General features: G+C 42.6%; 1 protein-coding gene across 1 annotated transcript in view; it reads right to left on the bottom strand.

Moving 5' to 3' along the window:
* ITPRID1 (ITPR interacting domain containing 1) overlaps nucleotides 1-27,794 on the bottom strand; it is a 144,560-nt gene that overhangs the window by 89,086 nt on the left and 27,680 nt on the right. Inside the window, exons 3-4 of the mRNA XM_044295460.1 lie at nucleotides 17,703-17,905; nucleotides 16,222-16,763 (exon numbers count right to left, since the gene is read on the bottom strand). Coding sequence (XP_044151395.1) covers nucleotides 16,222-16,763; nucleotides 17,703-17,905 — 745 coding nt within the window. The remainder of the gene's footprint in view (nucleotides 1-16,221; nucleotides 16,764-17,702; nucleotides 17,906-27,794) is intronic.

Raw genomic sequence — 27,794 nt, forward strand, 5'->3', positions numbered from 1 at the left:
ATATTGAGTCCATGAAAGATTGAACTTTTAGCCCCAAGTTAGCGGAAAGGGAGACTTTTTGAGAAAAAAAAATAAAAAATCATTTTCCGCTAACTTGTGACAAAAAAAAATATTCTAGAAATTCGCCATGCCCCTCACAGAATACCTTGGGGTGTCTTCTTTCCAAAATGGGGTCATTTGTGGGGTATTTATACTGCCCTGGCATTTTAGGGGCCCTAAAGCGTGAGAAGTAGTTTGGAATCCAAATGCGTAAAAAATGCCTTGTGAAATCCTAAAGATACTCATTGGAATTTGGCCCCTTTGTCCACCTAGGCTGCAAAAAAGTGTCACACATGTGGTATCGCCGTACTCAGGAGAAGTAGGGCAATGTGTTTTGGGTGTATTTTTACATATACCCATACTGGGTGAGAGAAATATCTTTGTATAAAATAAATGGGAAAAGTTGTCTTTTAGAGAGATATTTCTCTCACCCAGCATAGGTATATGTAAAAGTACACCCCAAAACACATTGACCTGCTTCTTCTGAGTACGGCGATACCACATGTGCGACACTTTTTTGCAGACTAGGTGCGCAAAGGGGCCCAAATTCCAATGAGTACTTTTAGGATTTCACAGGGCATTTTTAGGCATTTGGATTTCAAACTACTTCTCACGCTTTATGGCCCCTAAAATGCAAGGGCAGTATAAATACCCCACATGTGACCCCATTTTGGTAAGAAGACACCCCAAGGTATTCCGTAAGGGGTATGGTGAGTTCATGTAACATTTTATTTTTCGCCTCCCCATGACAGCACCTTAGATGGCTCCGCCCCAGGACAGGAAACCTGCAGCATAAAAAGGTGGAGCCGCTCTCCCACCTCAGTGAGGTTTCCTGTCCTGGTACGGGAGCCTGCAGTTGGTCGTCCTGACCTGGAAGTCCCGGTAGATGCCGGAGGGTCAGCGGCGGCGTGTTGTACCTGCCTGGTCATTCCTCACCCACAGGTGTCGGGTGGCAGGATGGTGGTGACGGAGATTCCGGTCCACAGGGGCAGCAGGTGCCGGTCCCTCAGGCGAGGAGGACCGCACTAACGGATTGAGTGTGGCCAGAAGGCCCCAAGATGCTGCAGATCAGCCAGGACGTCACCGGATGTAGACGCTGGTTAATGGCGTCCAGGCAGGAAGTGCGTTCCATGCGTTCCACGGCCGTGCGCTTCCGGTCAGGTGACCGGAAGTTCAGCATCCCGAGAGTTTTAAAAAGCCCTATTCAGGTATGAGTGCTCTTGGGTTATTTAAATTCCCGGTGTCTGATTTCAAAGTGCCAGAAGGTGGACCAGGTTCTGTTCCAGTGGTATCTGTGGCGTGGTGGGTCTGCAGGAAGCTGTGTATCTCTCAGGTGAGAGGAGCACTTGGTGGCAGAGGGTAACTTTGACAATGTTTCATCAGTGCAGGTTTACCTTCTATTGTGAATGAAGAGAGGAGGTCTGAAAGTGCAGATATTGAGATCCTGCCGCCGGTATTGTGAGTCCTAATCTTGGTCCTTAAAGGGTTTAGGCTGTTTCCTTAGATTTGGGTATGTTCCTTTTTATTAGATGGTGCCTAATAAGGTGGTGGCCAAGAAAAAGAACAAGGAATGCCCTATCTGCAAGTGCTCGCTGTCTTCTTCTTACACTAAGAAGCTCTGTCAGCAGTGCATAGAGAAGACGGTGGCTGAGGAGACTCCGAGTCTTCTGAAAGATCTAAAATCTATTATGTCCGAAGTTAAAAATTCCCTGAAAGCCGGTAGGAAGAGGAGAGGAGCGGTGAGGCAGGAGTCTGACGTGGAATCGGAAGATAGTGAATCTCTCTCCGGGGATGACGACTCTAATGATTCCTCCTCTTCTGAAGATAACGCAAGAGAAGGTAAGTTCCTATTTCCAGCAGAAGATACGGACAAATTGTTAAGTTATCCGATCTACCCTGGAGTTGGAGGACACCAGAGAGGATAGATCTGTAGAAGATGTCGTGTTTGAGGGGCTTAGGGAAAGGAAGCGTAGATGTTTCCCTGTCCATAGATCTATTTCAGCGGTGATAGAGAAAGAGTGGAAAAAGCCAGATAAAAAGCCATTTATTTCTAAGACCTTTAAACGGAAGTACCCCTTTGAGAAAGAGGCTCCTACATCCTGGGACAAGGCCCCAAAACTGGATGTAGCCATTTCTAAGATTTCTAAAAGATCCTCCCTGCCTTTTGAGGATATGGGATTTTTAAGGGACCCCTTAGAAAAGAGAATAGATTCTTCCCTTAGGAATTTGTGGGAATCTTCTGCGGCTGCTTTCAGGCCTAGTATAGCTGCCACTGTTGTTGTGAGGTCTATGTCACTGTGGTTAGATAGGCTAGAGGGGCAGATTAGGGATAAATGCCCCAGAGAGCAGTTCTTAGCGTCTATACCCACTTTCCAGAAGGCCGCGGACTTTATTGCGGATGCCTCGGTGGACGCGGTGAGGCTGGAAGCAAGAGCCGCATCCCTTTCCAATTCTGCGTGACGTGCTTTGTAGCTTAAAAATTGGAAAGGGGGAGATATGCCGTCCAAGCTGAGGCTATGTAGCATCCCCTGTGAGGGCCAGTTTCTTTTCGGGTCTGAACTTGACTCTTTACTCGAAAGAAAAAATTTCCCCAGGAGTCATTCACTCAGTTCAAGCAGTATAAACGGCCCTTTCGGAACCCGTCAAGATTTCAAAATAAGAATCAGACGGGGGACAGAGAGCAGGGAGCAAGGCCTAGATCCGGAAGTAAGTTTTTTTTGTTTAGATCAGCCACAGCTCGTGCGGGAAAACAGGGAAAGCAATGACGCCATGATCCCAGTAGGAGGAAGATTAAAATTCTTCCTTCCTGCTTGGGAAAAGTTGGCAGGGAAATGGTTGATAGGTCTTCTGCGGGGGGGTCTAAGATTGGAGTTCTTGAGATACCCCGCAGAAAGATTTGTGATTTCAAGATCTTCTCTCATAATGCTGCAAGAAATAAAAAAATTGACAAGCAAAAAGGTGTTAATTCCTGTCCCAGAGTCAGAGCTAGGGAAAGGTTTCTATTCCACCCTGTTCCTAGTGAAGAAACCAGATGGGTCATACCGGACAATAATAAATCTCAGATACCTGAACAAGTTCCTGAAAGTCAGAAAATTCAAAATGGAAACTATCAGGTCAGCGATATATCTTTTATCTCCAGGCTGTCATATGGCAGTTCTGGATTTAAAAGATGCGTACCATCATATTCCGATTCATCCAGATCACCAGAGATTCCTCCGGGTGGCTGTAAGAACCGAGTCGGGTCTTCTTCACTATCAGTTCCAGGCACTTCCCTTTGGCCTTTCCATGGCGCCTCGGATCTTTACCAAGGTAGTGGCGGAGATGGCTTCCCTCATCAGAAGGGAGAACATCACGTTTTTGCCTTACCTGGATGATTTTCTGGTGGTGGCCCAATCTCAGGAGGTGTGTGTCAGGACTCTGAATCGGGTGATGGAGGTACTTCAGTCCCTGGGGTGGCTGTTAAATGTCCAGAAGTCCAGGATGCAGCCATCAACAAGCCAGGTTTTCTTGGGTCTGGTTTTAAATTCCAGACTGGAAAAGACTTTCCTCACAGAGGAGAAGGTAGCTGGGGTTCAGGGGGTAGTTCAGAGGGTTCAGTCAGGAGAAGCCTTATCCATAAGGAAAGCTATGTCCCTGTTAGGAGTTTTGACATCCTGCATGCCAGCGGTCTAGTGGGCGCAGCGACACTCTAGACAGTTACAGGGAGAGATCTTGGCTGCCACGAGACGGGCAGGGACGTCCCTGGAGTCAGTTATAAAATTATCAGACATATCTCTTTCATCCCTAAATTGGTGGAAGGAAGTAGAGAATCTGACTCAGGGACTTCCCTGGTCCTTTCCGGAACCAGTAGTTGTGACTACAGACGCCAGCCCCTGGGGATGGGAGGCTCACGTGGAGGATCAGATTTTTCAGGGAGAGTGGTCCCAGGGTCAGAGACTGTTCTCGTCAAATCGAAAGGAGCTGAGAGCTGTTTTGCTGGCCTTGAGAGCAGTTCTTCTTATGATCCAGAACAGACATGTGAGAGTGATGTCCGACAATCAGACGGTAGTCTCATATCTCAATCATCAGGGAGGAACCAGGTCAGATTCCTTACAAAAAGAGACAAAATGTATTTTCGAGGAGATAGAGGGGAGAGTGCTTCATCTCTCAGCCATTCATATCAGAGGGGTCGAGAATTCTCGAGCGGACTTCCTGAGTCGCCACAGGTTACGTCAGGGGGAGTGGTCAATGAATCCAGAGATTTTCTCCCAGATAGTAGATTTATGGGGTCTGCCTTCAGTAGACATGTTTGCCACAAGGGAGAAAAGAAAGGTACAAAGATTCTTCTCCCTCAGTCCAGAGGAGTGCCCATCTGGGGTGGACGCCTTCCTCCAGAGATGGGACTTTCTTCTAGGTTATGCCTTTCCCCCGCTACAGTTGATTCCGCTTGTGATAAGGAAGATCAGATACGAAGGGGCAAGAGTAATTCTGATAGCTCCCTTCTGGCCGAAGAGGGCGTGGTTTTCCCTGTTGAGAGCCATGTCGGTTTCGGATCCGTGGATCCTGCCAGGAATTCCGGACCTATTGTCACAGGGTCCAGTGTTCCACCCGGAAGTAGAGTCTCTACATCTTTCGGCGTGGAATTTGAGAGGTCATTTTTAGCTAGTCAGGGATTCTCTAAGGAGGTCATTTCTACTCTAATGAAAAGTAGGAAGGAGGTGACGAATATTATCTATGCGCGGGTCTGGAGAAAGTTCCTGTCTTTTATAGGCGCAGAAAGAGTTTCCTGGACGTTAGAATTTTCAGTGGTTCATGTGTTGGATTTTTTACAGAAGGGATTGTCCCTCGGGTTGGCAAAAAGTACACTAAAGGTGCAGGAGTCAGCTTTGTCGGTCTTAGGGAGAAGGAGTTTAGCCATGGACCCTTGGGTCGTTAGGTTTTTTAAGGCAGTAGATAGGATTACGCCAGTAACAGGCCCTAGATTTCCTCCCTGGGACCTTAACTTAGTGTTAAATGCCCTTACCAGACATCCCTTTGAACCTCTAGTCTCTTGCTCAGTTAAAGTGCTTTCCCTTAAGCTAGTTTTGCTGGTAGCCTTAACGTCAGCCAGGAGGGTTGGGGAGATTCAGGCCCTCTCCATTAACCCCCCTTTTATGTCCATCAGAGAAGACAGGGTAGTTCTCAGACCAGATCCTGAGGACAAATAGGTCTCAGGAGGTAGTTCTTCCAGCTTTCTTTTCAGAACCAAAAGATGACAGAGAGAAGGAGCTGCATTCCCTTGATGTCAGGAGGTGTATTTTGCAGTACCTGGATGTGACTAAAGACTGGAGAAAATCTTCCGCCTTATTTGTTCTGTTCGGTGGGGCTAGAAAAGGTAATACTGCCTCTAAGGCATCTATTGCCCACTGGATCAGAGAAGCTATATCCTTGGCGTATTCAGTGTCCGGTGCGTCTCCCCCTGTTTCTGTGAGGGCTCACTCCACGAGGGCGGTGTCTACTTCTTGGGCAGAGAGGGCCAGCGTATCTATTGAACAGATCTGTCGGGCTGCCACCTGGTCTTCTCCGTCCACTTTCTATAAGCACTATAGGCTTCAGCTTGACTCTATTTCTGACCTTCTCTTTGGCACAAAGGTCTTAAGTACTGTCACCCACCCTGAGGATGATCTCTGAAATCTCTCTTTAAGGTGCTGTCGTGGGGGAGGGGAAAAATGATGATTACACTTGTCGGTAATCGGATTTTCCTGACCCCACGACAGCACCTCTTTATTCCCTCCCTGTTGGTGTAGGGCTGTGTGTTCAAGGGTGTTGCAAAAAATAAAAATAAATAAATAAATGTGTAAAAACTAAACTAACGTAAGGGGAGTCCCTCTCATGCTCTGGAAACTCACTGAGGTGGGAGAGCGGCTCCACCTTTTTATGCTGCAGGTTTCCTGTCCTGGGGCGGAGCCATCTCTCTAAGGTGCTGTCGTGGGGTCAGGAAAATCCGATTACCGTTAAGTGTAATCATCATTTTTTGTCACAAGTTAGTGGAATATGAGACTTTGTAAGAAAAAAATTAAAAATAATTATCATTTTCCGCTAACTTGTAACAAAAAATTAAAACTTCCATGAACTCACTATGCCCATCAGCGAATACCTTAGGGTGTCTACTTTCCAAAATGGGGTCATTTGTGGGGTGTTTCTACTGTCTGGGCATTGTAGAACCTCAGGAAACATGACAGGTGCTCATAAAAGTCAAAGTGCGTAAATTGATTTTTTTGCACCATAGTTTGTACATAGTTTGTAAACGCTATAACTTTTACCCAAACCAATAAATATACACTAATTGCATTTTTTATCAAAGACATGTAGAACAATACATTTAGAGAAAAATGTATATAGAAATGTAGTTTTATTTGAACAATTTCGATTAATATAAAAATATAAAATATAAAAAAAGTTAAAATGTCAACAGCAATGAAATACCACTAAATGAAAGCTCTATTAGTGAGAAGTAAATGAGGTAAAATTCATTTGGGTGGTAAGTTGTATGACCGAGCAATAAACCGTGAAAGTAGTGTAATGCAGAATTGTAAAAAGTGATCTGGTCATTAAGGGGGTTTAAGCTAGGGGAGCTGAGGTGGTTAAAGAGCTCAGCTCAGTCATTGCTGTGCCCCTGTTTATAATTTTTTAAGATTCTCTAGGTACTGGTACAGTGCCAAGTGATTGGCGCAAAGCAAACGTGGTGCCCATATTAAACAAAGGATCAAGGTTCTCCACAGGTAATTATAGACCAGTTAGTTTAACTTCTGTTGTGGGAAAAATGTTTGAAGGACTATTAAGGGACTATATACAGGAGTATGTGACTATAAATAATATTATAAGTGATAATCAGCATGGGTTTTTGGGGAAATTAATGGAAACCATACTTAAGGAGAGGATTGTGGACCATCTAAAATCCCATGGATTGAAAGATGAAAAACAGCATGGGTTTACTTCAGGGAGATCATGTCAAACTAATCTTATTGATTTTTTTTGATTGGGTGACTAAAATAATAGACGGAGGAGTTGCAGTAGACATCGCTTATCTAGACTTTAGTAAGGCTTTTGATACTGTCCCACATAGAAGGCTTATCGATAAAGTGCAGTCATTGGGCTTGGACTCCCATATTGTTGAATGGATTAAGCAGTGGCTGAGGGACAGACAACAGAGGGTTGTAGTCAATGGAGTATATTCAGACCAAGGTCTTGTTACCAGTGGGGTACCTCAGGGATCTGTTTTGGGACCCATATTGTTTAATATCTTTATCAGCGAAATTGCAGAAGGCCTCAATGGTAAGGTGTGTCTTTTTGCTGATGATACAAAGATTTGTAACAGGGTTGATGTTCCTGGAGGAATACACCAAATGGAAAAGGACTTAAGAAAACTAGAGGAATGGTCAAAAATCTGGCAACTAAAATTTTATGTTGATAAGTGCAAGATAATGCACCTGGGACGTAAAAACCCAAGAGCAGAATATAAAATCAGTGATACAGTCCTAACCTCAGTATCTGAGGAAAGGGATTTAGGGATCATTATTTCAGAAGACTTAAAGGTAGGCAGACAATGTCACAGAGCAGCAGAAAATGCTAGCAGAATGCTTGGGTGTATAGCAAGAGGAATTACCAGTAGAAAGAGGGAGGTGCTCATGCCGCTCTACAGAGCACTAGTGAGACCTCATTTGCAGTATTGTGCGCAGTACTGGAGACCATATCTCCAGAAGGATATTGATACTTTGGAGAGAGTTCAGAGAAGAGCTACTAAACTGGTACATGGATTGCAGGATAAAACTTACCAGGAAAGATTAAAGGAACTTAACATTTATAGCTTGGAAGAAAGACGAGACAGAGGGGATATGATAGAAACTTTTAAATACATAAAGGGAATCAACAAGGTAAAAGAGGAAAGAATATTTAAAAGAAGAAAAACTGCTACAAGAGGACATAGTTTTAAATTAGAGGGGCAAAGGTTTAAAAGTAATATCAGGAAGTATTACTTTACTGAGAGAGTAGTGGATGCATGGAATAGTTTAAGCAAATACAGTGAAGGAGTTTAAGCATGCATGGGATAGGCATAAGGCCATCCTTCATATAAGATAGGGGCAGGGGCTATCCATAGTATTTAGTATATTGGGCAGACTAGATGGGCCAAATGGTTCTTATCTGTCGACACATTCTATGTTTCTATTTTTACCAAAGACAGAAGTTTTCACACTAACCTGATTTGTTTTTATGAGGAGGTGATTAGTAGCCTGGACAGAGGGGCGGCTGTGGATCTAGTGTTTCTGGATTTTGCAAAGACTTTTGATACTGTCCCTAATAGACGTTTAATAGATAAAATAAGGTCTATAGGTTTGGAAAGTATAGTTTGTTATTGGATTGAAAACTGGCTGAAGGACCGTGTCCAGAGGGTTGTGGTGAATGATTTCCATTCAGAATGGTCCCAGGTTATAAGTGGAGTACCCTAAGGTTCAGTGCTGGGCCCTTTATTATTTAATTTATTTATTAATCATATTGAGGAGGGGATTAATAGCACAATATCTATTTTTGCAGATGACCCTAAGCTGTGTAGAACTGTACAGTCTATGGAAAATGTCCATAAAGTACAAGCTGACTTGAACACTCTGAGTGATTGGGCATTAACTTGGCAATTGAGGTTCAATGTGGACAAATGTAAAGTTATGCATCTTGGTAGTAATAATCTCTGTGTATCATATGTCCTAGATGATGTAGCACTGAGAGAGTCATTTATAGAGAAGAATTTGAGTGTCCTTGTGGATGGTAGATTAAATTACAGCATACAATGTCAATCAGCTGCTTCTATGGCCACCAGGATATTGTCATGCATTAAACGAGGCATGGACTCGCGGGGCAGGGATGTAATACTACCACTTTACAAAGCGCTGGTGCGCCCTTATCTGGAATACGCAGTCCAGTTCTGGGCAAAAGTACATAGAAAGGATGCATTGCAGCTGGAAAAAGTACAGAGGAGAGTGACTAAACTGATAAGGGGACTGGAGGGTATTAGTTATGAAGAAAGATTAAAATAATGAAATGTATTTAGTCTTGAGAAGAGACGTCTAAGGGGGACATGATTAAGGCCTCTTTCACACTTGCGTTGTCCGGATCCGGCGTGTACTCCACTTGCCGGAATTACATGCCGGATCCGGAAAAACGCAAGTGTACTGAAAGCATTTGAAGACGGATCCGTCTTCAAAATGCTTTCAGTGTTACTATGGCAGCCAGGACGCTATTAAAATCCTGGTTGCCATAGTAGGAGCGGGGAGCGGGGGAGCGGCATACTTACAGTCCGTGCTGCTCCCGGGGCGCTCCAGAATGACGTCAGAGCGCCCCATGCGCATGGATGACGTGCCATGCGATCACGTCATCCATGCGCGTGGGGCGCCCCGACAACGGAACTCTATGCCGGAAGACAAGAACGCAGGTGTGAAAGAGCCCTAACCTATACAAATATATAAATGGGCCATACAAAAAATACTGTGAAAAGCTGTTCCATGTAAAATGCGTTCAAAAGACAAGGGGGCACTGCCTCCGATTGAAGAGGAAAAAGTCCAGTCTACGGAAGCGTCAAAGCTTCTTTACTGTAAGAACTGTGAAGATGTGGAATAGACTTCCTCAGGACGTGTTCACAGCAGGAACAGTGGACAGTTTCAAAAAGGGTTTAGACAAATTCTTAAACGTAAAAAACATTAATGCTTATGAAAACTTGTAGAAATCTGAGTCTCAATTCCTTCTGGGATTCGCATCCGCACCTATCCCTTGGTTGAACTTGATGGATGTATGTCTTTTTTCAACCGTATTAACTATGTATGTAACTATATATATATATATATATATATATATATAAATGCATAATAATACTGATGTTTTAGCCATAATATATTTACATATATTATAATACGCTATATAGCTGCATAGCCAGTCACTAAAAAATATAAAAAAATACAAATAAAATTAGACTTCTACTGTACTAGTAGTAAGTATTCCTCTACAGTAGAAGTCTCATATATATATATATATTTTTTTAGGGACTGGCTATGGAGCCATTTAGTGTAGCAGCTAAAATTCTGGGCTGTGATGCAGAAGCTGTGAGTTCAAATCCTATCACAAAATTTTTCATGCTTCTGATATATATGAATGTATAATATGTGAGAAACTACTAATTGCATATATTATAATATGTTATATATTCTAAATATATAAAAATATGCGTAAATATATTATGCCTACATATATGTTTAAATTAAGTTTAGCCTCTATTTCTGAAAAAGTTTGCAACAGGATTTGAATTCACAGCTTCTGCATCACAGCCCAGAATTTCTACCTCTACACTATATAGCTTCATAGTCAGGCACTTTAAAAAATATATGAGACTTCTACTGTAGAAGTAGTCTCATATTTATTTATTTATTTTTTAAGTACCTGGCTATGCAGCTATTATAGCTGAGTGGTTAAGTGCCTCTAATGCAGATGGCTGTGAGTTTGAATCCCAGCAGAAACTTTTCTGAAATACAGGCTTAATTAGATTTAAATACACTGGGGTGTCCCCAAGCACTGACTCTATATATGGACATAGCTATATATGGAGTCAGAGCAGGGACTCCTAAGCCGAACTAGAGCCCCGACACCCTCCCCTCTTCAGAGCAGGGGGTGCCTGGGGTTCTCCCATCGGCTTCCATTGTGCTTGGGTGCTCGGTAGAACACCCAAGCATCGTGAAGTGTTCTACTAGGGCACACAAGCACTTTGGTGCTCGCTCAACACTACTCAGAGACAGCATTGTGTAGAGGCACAGATCTGGAGGGAAAATCATTCAGCTGCACTGAAAGTTCTCAAGAGCACAAGAGCAAGAGCACAGTTGTCACGTGGAAGAAGTTTAGAACCACCAGGACTGTTCATAGAGCTGGCCAAACTACCAACCTAAGTAATTGGGGAGACGAGCTTTGGTAAGAGAGATGACCAGGAACCCAATGTTCACTGTGTCTGAGTTCCAAAGAGCATGTGTACAGATGGGATAAACTTCCAGAAGGTCAACCATCATTGAGCTTTATGGTAGAGTGGCCAGAAAGAAGATTATTATCAGTAAAAGACACACAAAAGCCACCTGAAGTTTAAAAAAAAAAAACACATAAGAGACTCTCATACTGTGAGATACAAGATTCCATGGTATGATGAAACCAACATTGAGCTCAATTGAACCAAGATTTTGGCCAAAATTCTAAGCACATGCACAGCTCATCACTCACCCAATACTATCCCTACAGTGAATCATAGAAGTGCCAGCATGATGCTGTGGGGGTGCTTTTCTGCAACTGGGACAGGGAGACTGGTCAGGGTTGAAGGAAAGGTAAATGTAACAAAGTACACAAATACTCCTAAAGGGGTTATCTCTTGAATAATGTAAAAAATTTAAATCATATATAATCTAGTACATGATGACCTCTTTCTAACAAAGCTAGAACCAGTCCTGTACCTCACATGGATCCAGAGATCTCCCCATTCATTACTCCAATTGTTCTGCTAGACTTATTTCAAGCTGGCAGCTTAGGGGGAGTGTCTTTTCTCAGGTTGTGTCCTTTCTGCTGCGCCTGGTGTCAGTTGAAGGATAAAACTAACCATATGCTCCCGACTTAGTGAGCAGGACAGAGAAATTAGAAAAAGAGAAAACAGCAGGGTGTGAAATACAGACATTTTTTATTGAATAACTCAGAATATTTAATAATAATATTTTTGTGGGACCCTTAGAATTCCGGAGGTTTTTTAGTTTTTGCGTTTTCATTTTTCCTCCTCATCTTCCTTGAGCCATAGCTTTTTAATTATTCCGTTCATATAGCTGTATGAGGGCTTTTTTTTGTGGGACAAGTTGTACTTTTTAATGCCACCATTTAATATAGCATACAATGTAGTGAGAAGTGGGAAAATAAATCCAAATGGGGTGGAATTGGAAAACAATGCAATTCCTCCATCGTTTTATGGGTTTTGTGTCCAACGGCATTCCATTTGCGGCAAAACTGACTTGTGTCTTTCCTTCTCTGGATCAGTATGATTACAACGATACCCCATAACTTTTTTTATAGTTATATCTACTGAGCTGATTGGGGGCTCATTTTTTTGCAGGACAATCTGTTTTTATTTATACCATTTTGTTGGATTGTGTGTGACTTTTTGATCACATGTTACTAATTTTTTTTGCTAAGAAAAGCATTGAAAAAATAGCAAATTTAAACTTTTACATTTTTTATATCTTTCTTAACAGTTTTTTTTTTACTTTTCTGTTATGATTTTGAAGCTTGTATTTGAGCCTACAAATTCAATTTTTTTTTCATTCTTTAAAAAATTCTTTACATTTTTTAAAATCCATTTATTACTCAAAATTTCACATTTCTTATGTTGGCCTGCCACCTGGTGGCCAAAATAGGAATTGTAGCTTTAATGCCCTGCGTCACTTCAGTGAGACTTAGCATATTAAAATCAATTTCCTGCATCCTCATTGGCCGCAGGGGATGCTGGTGAGAATCTTGCACTTCCGGGGTTTTTACCCTTTAGATGCTGTGATGAGATCATGATCATGGCATCTAAAGGCTTTAATTACTGCGATCAGGCCGCCAGCCATGACACATTTTCTTTGTTCACCTTGTGACCTTGTGATATGAAAAACCTTACAGCTTTATTTTAGAGTTGTCACAATTAAGGCAATACCATTTTATACCAATTATTATGGTACCATTTTGAGGTACATAGGATTTTTTTTTTAGAGAGGGGATGAACAGCAAACAGAAACTCTAGAATCAATTTTGTTTTCTTTAAGGTGTTCATTGTATGGGATCTATAATTAGGTCTTTCAGTTTTACTCTGATATGAAGCCTACTAGGCCCTGCTAATGGCCATGGCAGCCCATTGGTATCCCATAATTATGTCATGGTGAGTCTGTTGGGCTTACATAGGGAGAAACTTCCCTCTATTAAACAATGCAGCTGCAGAGGTTATGACTGACTGCAGTTTCTAATGGGTTTAATGGCTGTCTCAGCAGGCAGTCAATTGTATAGTATATCACAGCTGACACCCAGGCCATAGATTGGCCATAGACCTCACAAGTAAACTTCCCTGTGGGTCGATGTGCAGGGTGTCACCTGAGTCCTACTCATGGCCGTCAGCCAGGTAAATAATGGTATGACACTTATAAGTTAATTAACTTGACTAGGTGGGTCAAGTATTCTTATACCAGGAGTGTGACTGCAGGTGAACTCCTGAATTTGACTGTATTGCCATCTTGAGGCAACTGGTGAAGAAGAACAGAAAGTGGCAGCTAGCACTTGACATCACAGAGGGGAAACTTATAGGGCAGTATATAGTGCTGCACTGTAGTATTTGGTTCAACTGGGGAAGCATTTTGTGCCACAATATGGTATTGCTTGACCCACCCACAACATGGAGCCACTTTTAGTTTTTTCCAAGGGCACTTTAAATTCCCAGTCCATCCCTGCTGACACTGAATGCTGATGTCACAGATACAGCTCCTGTTATGCTGTGAAAGAAACCTGCTGTTCAAGAGTGAATTATAGTTGATGCATTGCGTTACTGCTATTTCCTCCATTCATTACTTATATACACATGCTGTCGCCATATTTGTTGACAATGAATATTCATTTTAGTGGTTACAATTTAGTAGTATAAACTATGGCTCCGGGTTTAAGTTTACTAGAGAATGGCCTAAATTCATTTGGTCTGGATTTCCCCTTTTTTGTTTTTCCCATGTTGATAGCTCACTTGTCACTGGGGGGGATTTATCAAAACTGGTGTAAAGGAAAACTGTCTTAGTTGCCTATAACAACCAATTAAATGCCACCTTTTATTTTCCAAAGGAGCTCTGAAAAATGAAAGGTGGAAGCTGATTGGTTGCTATGGGTGACAAAGCCAGTTTTACTTTACACCAGTTTTGATAAATCTGCTCCATTGATATTTTTGTTTAGTTAGTGAGGATGTGATACAATTTATGATGCCTGTGGTGATGTAGAACAAATATTACATCATCTGGTTTAGCGTGAGCAGCCCTGGTAACTATCCTCGCTGCCTTTTTTGTACCGAGATAAACCTAAGGCCTCTTGCACACAAATATGCTGTGTTTTGCAGTCTGCAAAACACGGATGCCACCCGTGTGCCTTCCGCAATTTGCGGAACAGAACAGACAGCCTATTATAGAAATGCCTATTCTCGTCCGCAAAACGGACAAAAATAGTACACGATCTATAATTTTTGCTGGGCCACGGAACGGATCAACGAATGCGGACAGTACACGGAGTGCTGTCGGCATCTTTTGAGGCCCCATTGACGTAAATAGGGCCGCACCCGAGCCGCAAAAAATGTGGCTTGTATGCGGAACCAAACCATGGTCGTGTAAAAGAGGCCTAAGGCTGAATTATTGATGGAGGCTTATAGGTGAGATTTATTAAAGGTTTTAGGCCACTGTTGTGTAAAAAAAAGTCGCTAATTATGGTACACACTATATTTGCACCATATTTTGCAACTTTTAAAGGTTCTCACCACTTTTCAAAAGTAGCTAGAAAAGGGGGTGGGGCTAAGCGGGAGGGCTGGGAGCTTAGGACAGCCCACCAGATTTACTATAATTTATGCCAGAAACTGGCATGTTATAGATCAAGCTTGCCACAGCAGGGCACATTAGGTGCATCTTACCCCAGTGCATTGACATCAAGACTGGTATACGTGGACACCAGTCTTGATAAATCTCCATATAGTGTGTTCATATGGAGGTTATCCCACTCCCTCAGATAATCTATTAAGTAAGTTTTTATCTGAAAAGTTTCTTTGAGAATTCTTGGTGCTTTTTAGTTTTTCTATGTTATCATTCATATTTATTAGTCCTAAAATCCTATAGATTTTCCCCTTACAGTTCGAATTCTTTAGAGGTCGCTTTCAGCAGGAATCTCATTATTATCAAAAGCAGTATTAAAACAAAAGATAAAACCTTTGTGTAGATAACACAAGATAGACCGTTCATATGAGGTCATGGGTACAGCTTATTCACTCTCCTTGCTTGCTGAATGACCTCTGCACAGGTCATAGAGCATGCCTATTAAACTCTTCCATTGACGTCCTGTCTATTGTGCTTGTGGTCCATGTGGCCATTTTATGCACTCAATGTCAGCTATGTTTATTTCAATAACACTTTCATATGTTTATAAACGTCAGGCTGCATGAATGTGTTAATCTATAAGCTACAGTATCTTTTTCAATATCCCAAAATAGTGATTTTCTGTCATGTGATGTATTCTTTTTTTAAATCGTTTTTTTTATTTTTTTTATTTGTTCTTTCCATCTGTAGGTTTAACTTGTTTTAAACCCAAAGAGTCAGCAAGTGCTTGTATTTATGTGCTTATATAGCCAAGTAAAATAAGATGACCTAGTAGATTTATATTTGCATTACTTGCAGCTGACATACTTGCTCAGCTTTAACAAATGACAAACATCTAATGCACAGTTCAGCCTATTCTGCTCTTAAAGTCTCATTAATTTTCAGCATTATTTGATTATTTCACTGAGTTAAACATTTCCAGAAGTGTTACTAATAGAGATGAGGGCATTAATTCTAAACTAATCAAATTAATTATGTTTCCCAATATTTTGGATCGCAAACAAATCTGCAATTCATTTTGGATGAATCTCTCAAAATAGTGGTCACCATTTTAAAAGTCAGAAGACAAAGAAGGTACCTGCCTCCAAAAAGGATAATTTGTGGAACATTTTTTTAATTTTAAGATAAAAACCAGACAGTGCTCTATGTTTTTAAACAGGTTGTTTGTTAACACCGCCTCCCATCCATTCACCCAAAGACATCGTCACTGTCACTTAATGTCATTACTAATGCTGTGTTAACATTAAAGAGCCTGAAAGGGGGTTGGAGAGCTCAGAGTGTCTTAAACAACTTTTCAGGTCAATCTGAGCACTTTCGATTCAGGCCACATTTGTTCATGAGAAAATGAAATCTTCATTAGAATTAGACCAGAAATGAAAGAATTTACCTCAACTATGGCTACTAATATACTTATTTATATAACAAGTGTATGTGCTGAATTCTCATATCTGCTTACATGCATTCTAAAGTGAAAAATATAAGACCTTCTGGCATATGAATATTCTTCAATGCTTACCTCTTCCATTTCAAATGACTCTGGATATAGAGGTTGGAGTCTTTGTTGAACATTTTTTTGTAATGTTTTGGAAACCACCCTTGAGTCCTTCAGTGTTGTCATTTTGCTTTTCATGTCAGGATGGCTACATTGTTTCATAGGTGTAGAAAGTGAACATGCTTCAGATTCTTGCCCATCAGGTAGCTTGTTGCAATTGTCACTAGCTGTCGAAGTCACCAAACTGCACTCTGCAGCACTATGTTTCTGCTTTCTGAAGACCTTCAAGTTACTGTAATCTTTGAAATTCCCTGGTTGCTTTTGGTCTTCCTTAGGTACCTCAGGTTCTGCTTTAGTAGGGCTTAAGTTTTCGTCAACTATTTTCACCTGCTTAGAAAATTTCCAAAGAAGCTGTCGTATTCTTCTTCTCCTCTCTGGAGTAAGTTTAGATTTTCTCTCAGAATTTGCATTCGGACTATCCTTATGTTTAATAGTGTGAATATCATTTAGTAATGAGGAAAATGCACTTGTCACTTGTTCTAAGACTTCCAGTTGCCGGAAACGGCCTAAAGTATAAGAAGATATATTTTATTTCTATTAAGTTGTTAAAATGTGAACTTGTTAGGACAAAGGACAAAAGAAGAAACCAATAAAAGAAGGTTCTCAGTGCAGAATTGAGGATAATTTGGGAATGGAGGCCATCTCCTACTTTAGAGTATTCGGCTTCCAAATATTTTATCCATTAAAGGAATGAAATCGGAGCAACAGAATCTCAGCTTTTCTGATGTACAGGAATTTGAAATAATGGAGTATTGTATTTGAATTTCAACTAAAAATTCCAAATACGGTCTACAACAAAAGAACTACAATATAATGTATCTAACATGTCTATTTATTCTGTATGTATCTCTATAGTGTTCCTCAGATCTGATGGTGTTGAAAGCTAATCATGATGTACTTAAAGGGGTTCTACAGTTTGTTTTAACTGATGATCTATCTTCTGGATAGATCATCAGCATCTGATCGGCGGGGGTCCGACACCCGGGACCCCCGCTGATCAGCTGTTTGAGAAGGCAGCATCTCTCCAGCAGTGCCTCGGCCTTCTCACTGTTTACCCCTGGCCCAGTGACATCAAGACTAGTATCAACTTGCCTGGGTGGGGCTAAGCTCCATTCAAGAGAACATTTAATTAAACACACCACAACTATAAAAATTGTACATAGTGCTAGTTTAAAAAAAATGTCTCGGAGAAGAAATTGCAGAGATGTTGTTCTGTATAAACCAGTGCAATGGAAAAGAGTGGCTGTTGCTTATAGCAACCAGATTATTGATCTCTTCCCAAGCCCATTTGGAAAATGAAAGCAGGAATCTCATTGGCATTGATAAATCCACCATAATTGTGCAGTAGTAGTGCTCTTTTTATCAATTTCTTTATTAAAAAAAAGTCACAAATGATGGACGGTTAATATAGAACATTTTCCATGACTCCTTGACTAAACACTTACCACACACATTAGGATTTTCAATTTCCATCCGCCTTTTCTGTGCCTCTAAAAACACTCTAGTGGTAATCCCTCTAGCTTCGGAAGGTGTCATGATAAAACGAGAAGGAATTTTAGTGCAGATATCAGGTTCATCTATGCCAAATCCAAGATCAATGAGAAGATCCACTGGATCAGCCTCACATAGTTTCAGCATGTCTGAGATGCTGTAAGAAAAAAATCATGTAAGTGTTATAAATGATGTACTTAGTCTGTATTTTCATATGTATCTTGCATCCCGGATCCTAGGATATGTGCTCTTATACAGTATTACTACCGTCAGGCTTTTATTCCCCACATTTGGCCAAGCAAGACTTCCTGTGTATTCCATGACTGGTAACTGAAGGCCAAAATGGAGTGTGCAGAGGCCACAGTATAATAAACAACACTGCACGATTCACGTGACTGAAGGTAGGCAGAGATGTGGCTGATAACATTTCAAAATTTATTTAAATGTTCACTGTTCTTTATTGAACATGCTATTAGGGAGCTTTAATATGAAAGCTTTAATAGTTGTCATTAGAGATGAGTGAATTGATGTTGACGAAGTGGAATTCAATCTAAATTTCAAGAGAAATTCGATTCACACCGAATCTGAATTTCCTCACGCTTTGTGGTAACAATTCACATTTTTTCCTAAAACTGCTGCTGCACGTGTTAGGACATGGAGCAAGGAACTCTGGGAACAAGGGATCACCCACAAGGCCTTGCATGTAGCCAATCAGCAGCCAGCCAGCCCTGTGATGTCACAGACCCATAAATAGCCTCAGCCATCTTGGATTCAGCCATTTTCCAGTGTACTTAGAGCAGGGAGAGACGTCAGCAGGTGCTAGGGACAGTGGTAGAAATTACTTTAAAACTTTTATTTTGCTGTATAGAAGTTCAGGGAAAGGATAGGGAGGAATAATTCCAAAGTATTGAAGCAGAACAGGGTTCAGTAGGGGGGTTTACAGCCTGGGTAATAGGAACAATCCTATTACACCTTGCTGCACTGACTGGGGATCCAAATTGCCATTATACAGCTCTGTAATTGCAGCAAACTGTTCTTGTTATTGGGGTGCAAGTGCTATTTGATGCAGTCATTAATAGGGTTTATTACAAGTAAATATTTCTACATCTTATTTTTCCTTGTGCGGTGCAGTTATATGTTTTAAAACATTTTTTTGGCGTGTATTAGTGGGAAAAAAAGGGCTTATTACCCTTTGTGTGTTGAAGTGAGAAAATGAAAGCCCTTTTTGGCATGTATTAGTGGCAAAAAATTATATATTATTTGCCATTCAGGGGTGCAGTTATATGTTCTAAGGCCCTTTTTGCTGTGTATTAGTGGCAAAAAAATATATATTATTTGTCGTTCAGCAGTGCAGTTATATGTTCTAAAGCTTTTTGTGACTTGTATAAGTGGAAAAAAGTAGGCGCCTATTTGCAGTTCAGGGTGCAGTTATATGTTCTAAAGCCCTTTTTGGCGTGTATTAGTGGCAAAAATATACATTCTTTGCTGTTCTGCAGTGCAGTTATATGTTCTAAAGCCGTTTTTGGCATGTATTAGTGGCAAAAAAATATATATTATTTGTTGTTCAGCAGGGCAGTTATATGTTCTAAAGCTTTTTGTGGAGTGTATAAGTGGAAAAAAGTAAGCGCCTATTTGCCATTCAGCGGTGCAGTTATATGTTCTAAAGTCCTTGGCATGTATTAGCGGCAAAAAAAAAAAATATTTGCTGTAACAGCGGCTGCGGGGCACCGCTGTTCCCCAGCTTACCGCTGCAGTCATAGGCATTGTCAGGGTGTGTGCATTGCTTCTGAGGATTCCTCTCCACAGCTTCCACTCAGCCCTGGTCACTGCCTGTGTTCGGCTGGCTTCATGTTCCATTACTCTAAGGGCGGAGCCCAGCATTCCCTGGGCTGAGTGGGTTAGGTAAGGTGACCTCACTGACCAACCCTGGCTGTCCTGCAAGTATTTAAATGGCCCTGCCCTCTTCCTAGACTCCTCAGGGTCAAGGTCCTTGTCTTTTGCTAAAGAGCCTGATAAGCACTTATGTTGCTGTCCTGTATTTCGTTCCTGGACTCTGCTTATCCCGAACTGCTTGCTGATCCCATCCTGCTTGCGTTGACTCTCCTGTTGCCGAACCGGATTGCCTGACCAGAACCTGTGCTGCCTGCCCTGACCTATTCCCTGTCTGACCACATCTCTACCGCATCCTTTTGTCCTGCACCTTTGCTACTGGTAACGTCTCTGCCAGTGGTGTACATAGAGAAGTAAGGGCCCTATAGCAAGCATCAAACCAGGCCCCCTACATAGGACAGAAGGGTTTCTGACTAAACCTTTTTAAATATGAAATGAGTCCCAGCGCTATCTTCAAACTATGAATTTATTTTTATTATTGTTGTAACAGGGGCGCATTTTGGCCCGTCCTGGGCCTTAATTTGAAGACAGTGAAGTGCTGGGACTCTTTTCATATTGACATTGGGGTTGCTCCCGCCACGTGCACTGCTAATCTCCTGAGTGCCGACCAGAATCCATTGTTGCATTCTAAACCTCTTTCAATGACACTTGGGCCATTTTTTCCACTGCCTCATTTGCTAAACTTTGTTCCTTTAGATTTAGAGGGCAGAGTCCTGACCAAGTTTTCACCTCCAGTAGAAGAAGGGATAAACCCAACTAAGACTGGGCCCCTTCTTGTGATGGGTCCCATAGCAGTAGCATGGTCTGCCTTTATGGTAGTTATGCCTGTGTTTTCTGCTTGCCTTACTACACTTATACTTCAGGTACCTACTCAGGTACCTCCAGGTCTGTCTGGACAAGCTTCCACTGACTCGGTGATTGCTCTGGAGTAGCCCCTGCCAACAACCCTAACGGCTCAAGTCTATCCTTACCACTATAGGCTTTAGTGAAAACCAGGTAGTTACTTAGACACGCCCCTCCAGAGAATAGCCAATCTGGTTGTCAAGCGGTTCCTGAAGTCTTCCACCCATCTGCAAGACATCCTAAAAATGGCCAAGAAACTTTGCATGCACTTCAGTCACTCGTACACAGCAAAACACACCCTACTTGAGCTGCAGCGGCAGAACAACATCCCCCAACAAAGGCTTATATGCGTACCCATTGGAATTCCACGCTCCATATGTTGAACTGACTATACGAACAGAGAAAGGCCATAAATGATTTATTTGTGATCCAAGCAGACAGGAGTACTCCATTGTGTAACTTCGATGTTAGCCAGTGGAAGCTAATGCATGACACCTGCTGTTTTCTTATGCCATTTGAGGAGACCACATTATTTGTCAGTCCCCAGGACTACTGTATGAACAACGTCATTCCACTGCTTCATGTCCTGGAACAGATGCTGGTAAATCTGTCTGGTCAGGGGACTGGAGACGTGGCACTTAGATCTCACGGCCACATGAACCCTGTGGGGGCTAAACTGGAGGAGGAGGAGATTGGGGCAAAAGCAATTAATAGCGAAATGAGTGGTTTTTATACACAGGAGAGGAGGAGCAGGAGGAGCCAGAGGAGTTACAGGTCGATGAGGAAGATGAGGCAGAGTACCCAGACACACTGTGGCACTATGCAGTGGAGATGGTTGCAGGGAGTCCCTCCGATCACTTGCATAAATAGCCTGTTGCATGTTCACTAGTGATGGATGAACATCGTCCGGGATTTTTTGCGAACTGCACGTTCACGGCGGACCCCATTTACTGTAATGGCAGGCGAACCTGAAAAATCTTCAGTTCATATTTGCAGCCACCAAATACTTACTAGAAGTGCACAAATAGTCCCACAACATGGACATTGACATACCAGAGGGGGATCAATGGCCAACATTCCCACAAAAAATATGTATTTTAATCAGGGGCCATTTTTAGGTGTCTTAAAGGGAAAATCTCTAAAATGTGCCCTGCTGGAGTCTAGAAATTTTTTATTTTAGGCCACGGATGTATAGGGCCCCAAAAATTATGCATTCAGCTGACAGAAAAGAACAAGTGATTATCTGGCTGGAGGTAAATTAAACAGTCAGTGCATAACAATTTTATTGCAGGTCAGTGAAGTACAGGCCCCAAACTTTAGGCATTCACCGTACAAAAAAGAACAAGTTATTATGTGGCTGGAGGTATATTTGGCAGTCAGTGGATAACAATTTTACTGCAGGCCAGTGGAGTACAGGCCCCAAACATTAGGCATTCACCGGACAGAAAAGAACAAGTGATTTTGTGGCTGGAGGTATATTAGACGGTCAGTGGATAACAATTTTACTGTAGGCCAGTGGAGTACAAGCCCCAAAAATTATGCATTCATCTGACAGAAAAGAACAAGCGATTATGTGGCTGGGGGTTTATTAGGCGGTCAGTGGATAACAATTTAACTGCAGGTCATTTGAGTACAGGCCCCAAACATTAGGCATTTACTGGACAGAAAAGAACAAGTGATTATGTGGCTGGAGGTACATTAGGCGTTCACTGAATAACAATTTTACTGGAGGCCAGTGGAGTACAAACCCCAAAAATTATGCATTCACCTGACAGAAAAGAACAAGTGATTATGTGGCTGGAGGTATATTTGTCACATCTGTGACAGGTCTCAGAAGGTCTGAAAGATTATCTACTCATTAGTGATCTGACAGCCTCTTTTGGTTTCACTTTGTGTGTTGCTGGTATGTCCACACCTCCTTTACCTCGCCCTATTGAGTCTGACTTTTCCCATCACTCCTTGCTTGGAATAGCTTAATTTGGTCTTGGAAGAGCTGGAGTGTGGTTCATGTTTAAGTCCTGTTCATCCTTCATCCTCTGAAGTTATGAAGTTAAGTGTTCCGCTTGTCGTGGTTTGTATCCCCCCCCCCCCCCCCCCGGTTGTTTACTTGGCCTCAGTGAGATGCTAGTTTGTTCACCAGGGAAGGAACAGGTGGTCTCTGCCCTGTAAATATCTTTAGGGCATCTGAGGGTCACCAGGGTTTCTAGGTTCCCGTGTATGGGTATCTCAACTCTCGAGAAGTTTCCCATACGGATAGGAGTTAAGGCCAGGAGCAGGGTTTTATAGGTGGTGACCCTTTTCCTTCCCTAGTGGTGAGGCCTAGTGTCTTTCCCCTTCCTTCTTTTGGTGTTCTCCCCTACTACATCCGTGACAATATTAGACGTTCAGTGGATAAAAATTTTACTCTAGGCCAGTACAGACCCCAAAAATTAGGCATTCACCTGACATAAAAAAATTTGTGATGTGGCTGGAGGTACATTAGGCGGTCACTGGATAACATTTTTACTGTAGGCCACTGGAGTAGAGGTCCCAAAAATTAGGCATTCACCTGACAGATAAAGGCATTTTATGCCACTATATATACATGAGACAAGGACCATTCTTTGTTCTGGTAGTGGCGGTTATGTGTGGGTTGGCATGAGAAAATTCTATTAAACGTGGTTGTCATAGGTATTGAATTCCTCCAAGATCCATGCCTTATTCATTTTTAGAAATGTGAGGTAGTCAACACTGTTGTGAGCTAGGCGAGTGCGCTTATCGGTCACGATCACCCCTGCTGCGCTGAACGTCCTTTCGGACAGGCAACTCGACTAGAGGCAAGCCAAGAGTTCCATGGCAAATTGTGCCAGCTCTGGCCACTGGTAAAGGCTGCACACCCAGTAGTCAATGGGTTCCTCAGTGTTCTCAGAGCATCCATATCTGCCGTTAACCCGATGTAGTTGGACACCTGTCGGTCTAGGCATTCCCTGAGGCTGGATCCAGAGGGCAGCTCTCAATCGGTTGGCTTTAAGAATGATCTTATATCAGAAGTGACCAACACATCTTCAAACCGCCCTCTTTTTGCAGGCGCGGTAGGATTGGTACCCGCTTCTGTTTCGCTGTGGGTGGAAATTTCTCTGCTAGCGCCAGCAACAGCAGAATGCAGCATCTCTCGCAGCAAGGCCTGGAAATGCTGCATTCTGACAGCCCCCTGTGATGCTGGTAACATGTCTGCCATTTAGTGTTTGTACCAGGGGTCTAAGTACGTTGCCACCCAATAATGGTCCTTGCCCTTTATGCTTTTTATACAGGAGTCCCTCTTCAAACACTGGACCTTGAAGGCCCCTATTTGCAATAAAATGGAAGAGGTGGAGTAGCCTGGCTCCTGATCATTGTCCAGGATAATGTCGCCCTTGGTTTCCCCCCAGCCCCGGACAACAACAGGGATCTCAGAAATGCTTAAAGCATGCTCTTCTTGCTCCTGCTTTTCCTCCTCCCCCCAGGCACCATCCTCCTCTGACTCCTCTTCAGACTCCTGCTGACTTGTCTCAGATGGAGTAGCCCCCTGGGAATTCATTCAGCATTGCAACTTCCTCATTTTCCTGCTCCTCAACGTTTTGATCAATGACACGATGCAATGCATGCTCCAGAAAGAAGGCGTAAGGTACAATGTCACTGATGGCGCTCTGGCTGCGACTGACCAGTTTGGTGATTTCATCAAATGGCCGCAGAAGTCTGAGCAGTCACTGGCGTGGTGAAAAGAAACCAAGCTCCACAGAACCTGTCCTGTTGCAGAGTTTGTACAGGTAGTCGCTAACGGCATATTGCTGCTGAAGCAGCCTATCAAGCATATACAAGGTGGAGTTCCAGTGCGTCGGGCTGTCACAAATCAGACGTCTGATGGGCAGGTGGTGTAGCCGCTGAACGTCAGTAAGGCGAGCCATGGCCATGTAAGATGTTCTAAAATGGATTTTCCTGACCTGCCGCAAGACGTCCTGGACCCGGGGTATTTAGCAGGACATGGAGCGCTGGGAGTGTGGCTTTGTGAGTTCTGACGGTGTTGCTCCCACTGGGCTCGGTGATGGGAGGCCAGGTGCATTTTTAAGGCAGTCGTCCCTAGGTAAGTGTTGGCTTACCGCGACTTATGCATTGACAGTAGAGATGGCCTTGCGGTTCGCAGTGAATTTCGCTCATTCGCGGTTCGCCGAACGGGCAAACATATGGCGATGTCCGCCGGCACCATATTCTTTTACATTGTGAAGAACTTTGACCCATGACACATCCATTAGGTGGTACAGGACAGCCAATTAAGACATTATAGCGCATGGACATACCCCCGACCTTATAAATAAACCCGATCTGGCCTCCATTTTATATTTAGTCTTTTGCCAGTGTAGGGAGAGGTTGCTTTGTGGAGCAGTCTTGTCACTTCTCTATTTTGTAGAAACTCCTGCTATTAACCTGACTTTTAATTAATCAATTGGTGTTAGAACTAGCTCCTATGAAAAGCTAAAGCCCTCCCAAATGATGTTTAATGCACTGAAATAAATTTGTTTCACTGAAAAAAAAGATTTATCCTTTACTCAAGACAGAAAAGTCAAATTTTGCCAAGACAAATGTTTTGTTGCCTATACAGAAATTGAATAACTTTACTGCAAATCCAAAAATATGTCAGCAAATTAAGTAGTGGTGCTGTGAGATCCAAATTTAATATCTTGTATGACTTCCATGAGCTTGAAGGACAGCATCCATGCGGTTTGGCAAGGATTCATACAATTTATTGATGAAGTCATCATGAATAGCAAAGAAAACAGTCTTGCATGCCTCCCAGAGTTCATCAATATTCTTTGGTTTTGTCTTCCATGCTTCCTCCTTCATCCTACACCACATATGCTCAATGATGTTCATGTCTAGTGACTGGGCTGGTCAATCCTGGAGCATCTTGATCTTCTTTGCCTTAAGGAACTTTGATGTGGAGATGGAAGTATGCGATGGAGCATCATCCTGCTGCAGAATTTGGCCTTTTTTATGGTTGGGAATATAAGAGGTAGCTAAGATTTCTTGGTATTTTAGACTATTGATGTTGACTTCCACCCTGCAGATCCCTCGCACACCCCCATACTGGATGTAACCCCTGGATGTAACTGTTGTCTGGGTAAATCTCGGCTCCATGCGGGTTCCAGTAGGTCTCCTGCAATATTTGCGGCCAGTGTGGTGCAATTCAACAGAAGATTTATCAGAAAAATCCACCTTCTGCCACTTTTCCAGCATCCATCCTTTTAACAGGCTGTGGCCCTTGACACGGTTTTTCAATTGTCTTTTGTTTAGTGCTGGCTTATGGGCACTGATTCGACCATGGAGGCCATTTCGAGACAGAATCCGACAAACTGTTCTGGTTGACACAGGTGACCAGTTGACCAGGTCTCGTGGAGCATTGCTGCAGTGGAAAATGGGCTGGCCTTGTATTTTCTAGCCAACAAACGGTCCTCTCGAGCAGTTGTCTTGCGGGGTCGGCCTGACTTGGCCTTGTCCAAAACATCTCCAGTCTCTTCAAATCTTTTTTTTATCCTCTGAACTTGAAGGTGTCTGCCACATCAACAGTGGATCTGGTCTTCATCCTCTTGATAATCAACACTTTAGTCTCCGGGTGAATCTTAGGCATGTTTGCAGAGGTCTAGTTGCAGTTGATGTGAAGGTCTAGTGTACTGGGGTTCTTTTTATACACACCTGAGACCTAATTGATCCATTATTAGTCACAGGTGAAGCTCATATTGTAGTGTCCCGCTAGGTAGGAGTGGGCACTACACAAGGGTCAATTGGGTAACGTGTTACTTCTGCTCACAATGGACAGTGATATTGTATTTATCCATGCATTGTAATTTATTTTCTGTGTGTTCTTACATGTATGGTTTCCCTGTTATATACTTTTCAGGCCTAGTTGGGTGTAATTAGACATTCCAGACACTAGAGGGAGATAGGGAGCCCCTAGTATAAATGTCCAGGCCCAGACAGGGAGGGGTTAGGTCATAGTCAGGAGTCTGTAGAGACAGAAGTGAGAAGGCACCAGCCCAGGATATGCTGAGGGCCTCCTCCTGACATGCAGCTAGATAGTCCTGGTTTCTAGTTGCACCAGGAGGCTAGATGGAGTTCAGCCTGCTTGGAGACCGAGTGTATTCCAGGGGACTAGAGGAGTCACCTAGTCAGCCTGAAGCTCCTGAGGCTAAGGATAGCTCAGTTGAGATACCCCAGTAGTAGGAAAGCACCTCCTGTGAGAAACTTGCAGCCACCTTTCCCATCCAGCAGTGAAGACAGCTAGGAAAAGAAGGTATTGTAACCTAGTCAAGTGCCAATACTGGAGGAAGGATTTTATAACAAGGATTTAAGCCAGCAATTAGGCATCCGGGCCTTGGTATCCAGCCAGCTAGAATAGCTGTGGGGATAGAGCAGCATTGCACTGCAAAGCATAACTGTATACCCTCCAAGTATCTTGCAAGATTGAAACCTGCTGTTACATAAACCTGCTGTGCATTTGGAACTGTAAAGGACTGCATTAACATCTTCTGTAACTACATGTACAAAGTTGGACTGTTTCATCAAGTAAAGCAACGTTTGGTTCACCAACTGTGTACTCATTTAATCCTCCTGCAAACCGGAGTGCCACCGTTACAGGCACTGGCGTCACGATCCTTAAAGTGACCTTACCTAAGGCACTCAAAACACCTACAACATCCAGGGCACCTCACACACCATCAGGCCTGGTCCCTATCTACAGAGTGTGCCCCAGAGAAACTAGTGTCTGCCTCTCTTTCACTGTTGCATGCCTGCCCAGGGTTCTCCTCAGAAAAGTGAGTAACCCTCGATTGCCCATACCGTGACCTCACTGTCGCTAATACCCTGCAGGTCTGGCGTGTTGCAATATGACAAGACGACAACACTTATGTCTTGGCAAAAATTGACTCAATGGGCTTTACCAAGCTGTGAATATTAGAATACTTTTTGTCAGTTTCGTTTTGCACTGAAACATTATTACAAAAACTGTTGGGATTAAAATGACCCATTTCTTGTAACAAAATCTTGATTAGAAATATATTTTAGCGGCACTTCAGGTCAATTTGTACACAAGCGACAAGACTTTTGTCAGTGACTGTACTGTTAGGGACGCCAAACGCTAGCTAATAGGGCCACAAAAGTCTTTTTAAGCACTGGTATAGGTTTGCGATCAATAGGTGTGACTTACAGAGTGGTGTGGTATACTTATAATATAATTATAATATACTTTCTAACATAGAAAGTATTGTGCATCAGTTGTGTGCGGTTCAGCTGCGATACCACAG

Source organism: Bufo gargarizans, chromosome 5 (assembly GCF_014858855.1).
Source record: "Bufo gargarizans isolate SCDJY-AF-19 chromosome 5, ASM1485885v1, whole genome shotgun sequence".
NCBI lineage: Eukaryota > Metazoa > Chordata > Amphibia > Anura > Bufonidae > Bufo > Bufo gargarizans.